At 33.7% G+C, this 9,545-nt stretch overlaps 1 protein-coding gene across 4 annotated transcripts; it reads right to left on the minus strand.

Annotated features, from left to right (window-relative positions):
* Positions 1–2,156: 2,156 nt before the first annotated feature.
* On the minus strand, positions 2,157–9,052 carry LOC128244952 (sulfotransferase 1E1-like). Of its 4 annotated transcripts, XM_052963121.1 has the most exons (9): positions 8,932–9,010; positions 8,652–8,771; positions 7,803–7,987; positions 6,833–6,961; positions 6,399–6,496; positions 6,091–6,220; positions 4,406–4,503; positions 3,370–3,556; positions 2,157–2,774 (listed from the first exon to the last, which is right to left on the minus strand). In XM_052963121.1, exons 3-9 carry the CDS (start codon positions 7,972–7,974, stop codon positions 2,668–2,670), a joined length of 921 nt encoding a protein of 306 aa, XP_052819081.1. In that variant the 5' UTR covers positions 7,975–7,987; positions 8,652–8,771; positions 8,932–9,010; the 3' UTR covers positions 2,157–2,667. The 4 variants fall into 4 exon arrangements, with proteins under 4 accessions (XP_052819081.1, XP_052819082.1, XP_052819084.1 ...); XM_052963122.1 differs by lacking the exon at positions 8,652–8,771 and having other exon boundaries at positions 8,988–9,052; XM_052963124.1 differs by lacking the exon at positions 8,652–8,771 and having other exon boundaries at positions 8,932–9,016.
* Positions 9,053–9,545: the final 493 nt, after the last annotated feature.

Below are 9,545 nucleotides of genomic sequence, written 5' to 3' on the forward strand. Positions count from 1 at the left end.
TTAGAATTGACTATGTGAATCAACCAAGTCTTATCAATAATTAATTATTATATATCTGTTAATTACGTATTTAGATGCCATGAATATAATTATATTACATTTACCAATACTTAAGAGATTTTAATTGTACAACTAAGGTGTTTGTATTTTAATACTAGTATAATATGCTCAAATTGTTTGTCTGGATATACATACAATATACATTCAACAATATAAAACAACATTCAATTTAATGCAATTATATAGATATGGTGAAGAGGAATTGTTAAAACAAAAACAAAAGATTTTTACATTAAAGAACGGACACTAATGCATGACATTGTAACGCAATGATCAACATATATATCACTCGTGATCACAATAAAAATATTACCAACTCTGAACTCTCGATTTTTGTTTTGTTTTGAATCATCCATTAACATAGCTGATTTTCTATGAAGTTTATTATATCCATATTTGAAGTATACTTGTATTAAATCAAGAGTTAGTAAGTTTGTATGTAATTGTCAGCATTTCCAATGTTTCACTTACAACAGAAGTGAATTATCTCTTTTTCGGTGCAGTTTTGAACATCCAACGCTTAATTCTTTTATATAAACCTGAATTCAATCCATTAAAAATGCGTTTATTGTTTGTAAACACTCGTGATCTTGAACCTGTATAGTGGGTGATTTGCGGAGTATTTGTTACATCATTAGATAATGTTTGGTAACTGATGCATATTTATGCATTTTAAATCTTTAATATTTTGAATTGATAATGACGTATAAAATGCTTTTATTTTACTATAAACGTATTCAATAAAATAGAACAGTTTTATCATTTTGGTCACATTTAAACATGGGTGCTGATGTCAACAGGGCAAAAACGTTATGAAATAATTTTGAAATAATAATATAAAATCATTTCCTAAGATAGAGCTCTTTGTATGGAAGCAATAAACAAAACTCCATTTTGAGTATAATACCTTGAACACGTTGATCATGCATTCGAATTTTTTTAGCTTTTGTTATGTTTCAAATACTTCAGTAGAGAAACATATTGAATTCCAAAATGCGAAGAAAAATGCATATTGTGTGAACACGGCTCGGAAAAAAAATAGTATATAATTGCATCGCTGACACAAACTCGTCAGTCGACTTTGTAACGTATGGCTGAGTTAGGACCCCGTGTTATAACAAAAGTGTTCACTCAACCGTGACACATGGTTTTTCTTTGGTCAACATCTGTATCATTTGTATTTGTACCTAGCATACTGTACGCTTATCATTTATTATAATATAAGCTAATACACCTTCATATGTGATATTGGGTGAATTATTTAAGTTAATTTTCGAGCAAACTAAGAACAAGTCCATTACAACTGTACCCTATGAGCGCCCTTTCTACGAGTGATTTTATTATAACGATCCGCAGAATTTCCTGATTTTTGCTGCCTCGCGCAGAGGTGGGCTACTTTGCTTTAGTTCGCTCCATAGAAAATGTGTAACTGAAATAAACTGTAAACACGTGCAGTGTCTTGGATCCGGGGCTTTACCTTCCCGCTAGTTTTACACAAAACACACAATACATATATACTATTTAAAAGCTAAATATGTTTATCAAGGATTGTTAGGTACCGCCTTGGAACGGTCAGTAAAATGTAAATTTACTCGGGATTTAAACCAGTTTGTGTGTCAACCTCAATCTTAATCCTTAAAGACTTCATTAAATGGCATTCCTTTCATTTCTGGTCTCTAAACTTTAAAGATATAAAGTAAATAATGTTCGTTTATAATAAAAAAAGTTTGAAAAGCTTTATTCCACATTTTCATTCGTACCATTAATTCATCTGGAATATCAAGCCCACCCTATCTTGTTCTAATTTAATGAGAGACCGCTTTAAAAAGTAGGCCGTTGCCTAGGTTATGATGTCCCTGTGGTTTGGTGTCGTCTTACATTCTCCAACTTTTATGCTAATATTGTTTTTACATTTGTTTTACTAATTATTAAGTAACAGAGCAAACATAACTTATAACATATGGACTTATAAATGGACAGAAAGTGCGGCACTAGAGGCACTGGTAAGTGGACTTTTCTTTTTTGACAGTTTTAAACAAACACCATTTCAAGTAACCAGTAACTTTAATGAATTAGTAACAACTGAAATTGTTAAAATCAACACAGACTTATCAACAAAATGGTCAATATGTTCTTGACGTAATAAGGAATTTTGAAAACACAAATAATTTGATTTAATATTTATATGAAAAACTACAGAAACAAGCCCAGCAGCCAAAAGTTTAAACATAAACCCGTTTAACGGCACAGGTTACACGCCAAAGACATAGAACACACATAAAAAATCACAAACAAGAAACATGGAACAACAGCACAAAAGTCCACAAACAACACAATTATGCATATATACTAAATACAAATCTAGATGTGTTTAGCAATGATTGTTGCGTACCGCCTTTGAAGGGTCAGTTAAATGTAAATTTACTGGGGGTTCAAACCAGTTTATGTGCACAACCTCACTCATAACCTAAATGGCTTCATTAAATGGCAGTCATCTCACATCTGGTCTCTTCATGTTAAATATGTTAAAGATATGAAGGCAATAACGTTCTTTTATAATATAAATGTAAGTTTTAAAAGCTTTATTCCACATTTTCTTTCGTAAAATTATTCATCTGGAATATCAAGCCCACCCTTTCGAACGTTCTCTATCAACACGTCGATTCTTTTAGCAGTTTCAGGGGAAAGCAATGATTTCCAGGCTCCCGCCTTACCTACAATAGAGAACATCGTTTTTCAAAGTGGTTGCTCAAATATTTGTATGTTTGTTTAACAGTCTTAATAATAATCTTTTATATGATATTTCACAAAACTACATGGTTGTCATAATTTATTATGTTTGCCTAATATTACGATTTTTACTACACTATTTCTAATAGGCTATTGTATCACTTAATGATTCATAATACTATTATGTTTATTTATATGTTTCTTGATCATAATTATTTATATATATATATATATTTAGCAACGTCACTTATTTTGCCGCCAAACGACGTGCGGCAGGTATATGACGTTGACGTAACTTCCTGTTTATATTGTAAGATAATACACTTATTTTATTCATATATATGTTTATACACATTTGAGAACGGTATATGCTACGCCTTCCACCGGAATTCTGTTTGGTGTTTGACCGAAGTCCGCAATACCACCTAATGGACTGAAATTCCATAATACCATCAAAAGATATTAAACAAAACAGCAAAAAAAGCTTAATATTTGTATAACTTACTTAAATATTGATTTATTTGAGTATATCTTACGATTTTTATACTCGAAACAATAAACTAAAATATAACATTATACCCTTGTTGATAAACCGTCCAGCTGAATCATCGTTCATCCTTTTAAAAGTTTTCCAGTAAGTCCCGTTAACATGATCATTGTTTCGCATGTTGTCCACGTGACAATGTTGACATATGCGAGTGATTTCATCATCAGTCAACTTCCGATCTAAAAACTCAGCGATTTTGTGACAAGTGTTTGGTAAGCTCTGAAACAAACTTGGTTGAAAGAAAATATTTAACGAAAAACACAAAATGAAAAACAAAATGTTAACTTAAAATTTTACCACGATTGTAAGAAGCTATTGTTACAATTATTGTTATAGAAACATCTCTCGTGGGAGCGATGCTTCGTGTGTGTGTGTGGTCCAATATTTTGGAGGAAACCATAGCACCTGGAGGAAACCGACCTGTCCGATATGTTGACCACAAATCAACCTCATATAATTTCTGTGTAAGTTCTTGGTCTTCTTCGATAAAAATGGTGAGTTTAGTATTGAAATGTTATCAATCAATTTTGAGAAAGCAAAAACGGTTATGTGTGGATCATAACCAAAAATCTGTTTAAGTTAATCAGTTCGAAACAGGGGTTGCTTTGATGTTATGTTTTATGATTAATCTGCCCACAGTGGGGTCATCATATAAACAAAGAAATCGTATAGTCGCTTTTGCGAATAAGTAGTCTTTGAAAAATGAAAAATAAAAAGGTACGACTCGGCCACACCCCGGTTTATTATTTTTTCCTAGGCTTTTACAGAAAAACTCTTTTGAACATAGTATAGCAAGAAAGACCTGAGCATTTAACTTAATTATTTGGCAACATCCTTTACCAGTATTGTTTTAATTATTCCGGGTCAGAAGCAACCACAACTCGGTGTCTATTATTTTACAAAGGTCACACAGGTCGGGGAACGTGTCACAAATATATTGTTTTGATATACCCAGATTTACGTTGCATTGTTAGAAATTTTCTGTTTTTGTAAATTTGAATATGATCATACAGCTCTTTATTGGATAATTTAACAAAGCATATACAACACAGAGGACACTATAGGTACCTTGACGACTTCTTCATATTGCAGGAACATAATTTTGTCTGATCGGCGACTCGCTTCCCAGTATCCAAGAACATGTTTTGGCCAGAAACCTTGTACACCTGTAAACACATGCATGTAAGAACTTGCGTCTATTAACTATTAACTGTACAGAAAGAAACAACACGACTTTAAGAAGAAATACATGCCACACTATAGCTAAAATACTGAAGTAGCTTTTCAACAACTCCTAGTGCTCCTTTTTATCAACACAGGATAACAAGGGATATGTATAATTAATGAGACGGATATCCATAAACTAGTTCCTGTTTCAATTTCTGTTCGAAGGATGCGACCCAAACATTTATTGATAAAACTGTGTCAATGCGTATGACTGTATTGTTTGTACATTAGGTGAATCTCGTTCATTGTCATTAACGTCTGAGCACGGCGCCTTTAAGCACGGTATTCGTCATTTGGCCTTGTCCCTGAAATTTTTATTGTATAAAAAGTAGTATATACACATACATATTGTAGCAGAGGTAAATACAGTTATTGCACTTCCACAGCTCAAACTCAGTACTGAGCTACCTTGTGCTCACCTAAACTAGGCCCTTTTTAAGACATTTCATAACAGACTAAAATGAAAACTTGCGTCGTTTAAAACAGCGGATCACTCGAGGTTTTAGCTCGGTCCACGACGTCCTCGAGCGATCGCAGTTTTACTGTACATCACTACATAAAGGGAATAAATAGTATGTATTTGATACGATCCATAACAAAATAAACCTTAAACATAACCCCTTAATACCTATTATACTGAACTCATTTGTTTCTCCTACAGTTGTTTTGAATGGTTTGGAGAACAACCTGCCGTTCCTCGCAGTGCGCGACACTAACAGTTGTGTCTCGAACATTTACCTATCTACATCTAAGTACTAGGCACAGTAAATGTTGTATCTCTATACTAAATTTGCTACACCGTCGATAGTATTATATGTCTACACCTTTGCCCGATGTCTAGAAATCTGAATCACACCAAGCTTAAGTCTCTTACTTTTAGGCAAAATTCTTTAACCTCGTTTAATCTAAATAAACTATTAATACTCACGCACATTTCGTATGGACATGGCTTCTAACCTTAGTTTTATCAGGATACGTGTCTCACCATAATACATACACTAGTGTAATTGTTTCATTAGGTACTAGTGAATCTATGTCATTTTATCGGTATGTCACCTGGACGTAAGTGACAACATATAGAAGAGAAATCACTTTATTTTTTTATTAATAATAATTTATTAAGAAGGTATTCTCCTAATTTGTTGTGCGCTGCCCTTTCGTTACATAGCTTAATGTACTGTCTGTCTTACAAAACATCATTTAGCGTTTTCCTCATTCGAAATTTTATAGCAAATGTCGGTGACTATCCGGTCAAAATATTACCTAAATTCGTCATAGCATTCAGATGTTGTTATAGTGGGCTACGAATTTCTTGAATAACCCTCATATAGAATACGAGATCACTGGCCTTTTCATAGGATTCGGAATTTACAGTACATATAAGGAATGTACCGCCTTAAGAAAGAGGAATTAATTTCACGGACTGATCTTCAGTAATTTAATACGGTATCAACATAGCTTTTTTTCATTACACTTTCTTAATTGTTTTCAGCAGACCACATGTTTTCTTTACAATGTTAAATTACCTGTCCCGTTCATAAATGAGTCCAAAAACAGGTCCCATGTATTGTCACTCTCCTTTAGTTCGTCTCCCCATAGTAACAAGTGGTAGAAGGAGGTTACTACATCTTTAGCGTTCCTTGCTATGTAGATTATCTGCGGAATGTAAACGTAGATTACATTTTGAAAGATCGTTACTAGGCCACGAGCAAATTTGAGGTGTACTCAAGTACATGCGACAAAACATTTTTGTCATGGAGAGGCTATTCTATTTATCCTCGACGACGCCGACGATAGATAGTCCTTTAAACAGAAACGTCGAACAATTTCAAACCTTCCCTTTGCCGTCCTTAAGTTGCTGTGGTAGTAGAAAGTAAGGTAAGTGCGATTTGATGAGCCGCGGAGACTTCATTTCATCAAAGTGCTTAACACCTGAAAGCAGATTTGGGTACAGGACTTATTGCTATACAAATTTCATAATGCAGAAGGTGGTTTTAAGGCAACTAGTTTCTTATAATTCCAGAGATTGCAAACCAAAATGTGCGTGTGAACTTGTACGTGAAGAAATACGCACATGTAAACGCTGCAGACGAAATTAAAAGTCGTTTGAAAATTTTATGTTTGATATGGTCTGGTAGGTATGATGACATCCGTATTACTCATTTTCTCAGGGTATTTTAAACTTGTACAAAACTACAAAAAGTAGTTCAGACGTACACATTACCGTTTAAAAAGCATTTAAATGGGTAATTTTCAGAATTAACCTACCTTTGTAATACGGAAATCGATCGTCTTTGATATCAATAATGGGGAATCTTTCATCTAGTTGCTTTGTAAGTGCCGTCTCAAAGTCGAGGGTTTTCACGAGGTACGTCATTTCCTGTGTCAGAGTGGTGCCTTAAATGTGTTGTTTAAAGATTGTTATGTTGGTAGTGTTATTGTTATTCAATACGCGTTAGACCAGACGTATGAAAAATAAATTTCACAATATATGCTTACAAGTGCTCATTCCTTAAATGCCTAAACACCAAAGTGACATTATACTTTAAGTGTAACCATCTGAAAAATGAAAATGCTGCTAGTTCAGAGTGACTGCCAACATGGAGCGCGACCAACAGTTTAAAGGTAATACCCCAACGCATTGGTAAATACGTGCGTGGTTTATCAATAACAGTTATACATTTTTATCGTTTAAGTAGCCTCCTGTGATTACCAAACCACAAATAAACCATGTTAACCGAAGGAAATTATAATAAAATGCAGCATCAGATTAACATTGCATTCATATTGCCACCTCTATGAGTCACATGAGTTCAAGAATGGCGCACCGTCCATCAGCAATTGCATTGCTTTGATTAATAACAAGAAAAGAAAGACATTAAATTGTTACATAAATAAACTGAGCAAAAAACCGCCGCAGATGTTAATTTGTTGCTCATTAGATACCCATAGCAATCAGTTTACACAGTATTATAAACTTAGAAAAACTTCTTTAGCGCTCTGAAATAATTAAGTCTGGTATAATAAAGAAAAGTTGAACCATATTGTTTAATGTGTTAATATGTTATGTCGCAATACATTATGCCAAAGGTCAGATGCATATTTTCATTTTGCTATTACCCAATTTATTTCTGTTTTGCAACTACCACATGAATTCCAAACTTTTAACCTCGTTCAGTCGCCTGTACGAGGTTTTCAGCTGTATATTGATTAAATAAAGCGCCTCATTTTTCTCTACCTGATCTTGGATAGCTGCACACCCAGATATCATCTTGTCGAGTGTCCATCGTTTCGATCAGCTCTGCCTCATTGTCGAACATGACGACACCCTTATACACCCGTCTGTTCATGGAGAATCTGGGTTTATCTTTGGATTTTATTTCGTAACTTTCAGCATTTTGGTCTGTCATTTTGGTAGGATACCTGTAGGTGATTGAACGAAGAATTGAAAATGGAGACGTACATTTGGATTGCATAACCGTCATGTGAGGTCAAGGTCGCTGTCACTTATGTTAGAAAAATGGTAGTCGCTAAGTTTCTCCTGTTCTGAATGATGAACAGTGTTGAGACGTAGCTGGGAATCCAAATTTGGGTAGAGGGTTAAATTTGGTATTGACTTGGTATGAAAAAGTAACAACATTTCTAATAACTGATTCGCCATAATTTCCTTTTTGCCCAAATTAAAAATCTTATTTCTTCGTATTGCTTATGTTTACGGTTAAAGAAATGCTATATGCACCCGAAAAGTGTATTATACCAGGAAATATGTTTATTCTAGGGTAACTATAAACAGATAACTGATCAGTTAATGATAATTACGTAAATGTCTTGATTGACGACTATGTAATACAATATTAATTGCCTGATATTCAGTATTGTTTGTCAGGTATAACTTGAGTCCGATTTTCAGCTCGAGGTTACCACGACTTTATGCTTTGACCTACTGGCCACGACAGGGGTCATGCGCTAATCATGACATACCTGCCTTCGAATGGTGAGGTTTTGGCCAAGTTAGACTCAGTTAGTGATCGGAAAACAACCGTTTTCAGCTTAAAGTTACTGCGAAGGTGACCGTAGATCAACTGACCTCTAGTTTTATAAGCGTCATCTTTTGTCCATGACTTTCCAGTGTCCAAGCGTGCTTCAGTTGTTGATTTTAATCCGAGTACAATATAATGTCATTTAGAGACATGAACCTAGACTTTCGCTATTTTCCAAACATGAATAAAAATAAACATTGAAACAAAATACACAGATTCATTAAATGTTAGTATACATGCCTTCTAGACTTTATTTTATTCATTTTAAATACACATATACTTTCACGCGATTTTGATAAAATTGAAAAGAAAGTGTGACTTACAAACCTAAAATTATTATAATCCTTGCGTGAATTAAATAAGGTATTTGAAAGAACACATACCTATTTTACACGTTAGAATTTTGTTTTTGGTGTAATCAATGGAGACTGTTTGCAGGTACCGTGATAGTTAATAATGATGTGGTGAGTAATTATCTGTTATCTGATACTTTATCTCACATGTCCTCATTTACGATAATACTTACGGCATATTGTTAGATAAATTATATATCACCTGATGGTACATATATAACCTCAATTAATAATAACATTCGTTAATTACATTTGAGTTTTATGTACATATTTTCTTAAAATTCAGAATTAGATATTTAATAGTATTTTAAGAATAATTATTAAATAGCTATTAATTATAAGCCCTTAAACACAGCAATTGCCTCGTCCAATCTCTATAACAGTGCCAATATCTATATCAGTTAGCGACGCGGTCCGAAAAGTGATATACACATGTAGATATAAAGCCCGCATTTGAAAGAATTTGATTGGCTAATTAAACAGGGCCAAAAAAATGATATAGATTCGCAGCTGGAAATTCGGAAACGGCAGCCATTTTATTTTAAAGCCAGTATTTGAACGTTTGGTTAAATATGTTATATATTTAAG

Source organism: Mya arenaria, chromosome 8 (genome assembly GCF_026914265.1).
Source record: "Mya arenaria isolate MELC-2E11 chromosome 8, ASM2691426v1".
Classification (NCBI taxonomy): domain Eukaryota; kingdom Metazoa; phylum Mollusca; class Bivalvia; order Myida; family Myidae; genus Mya; species Mya arenaria.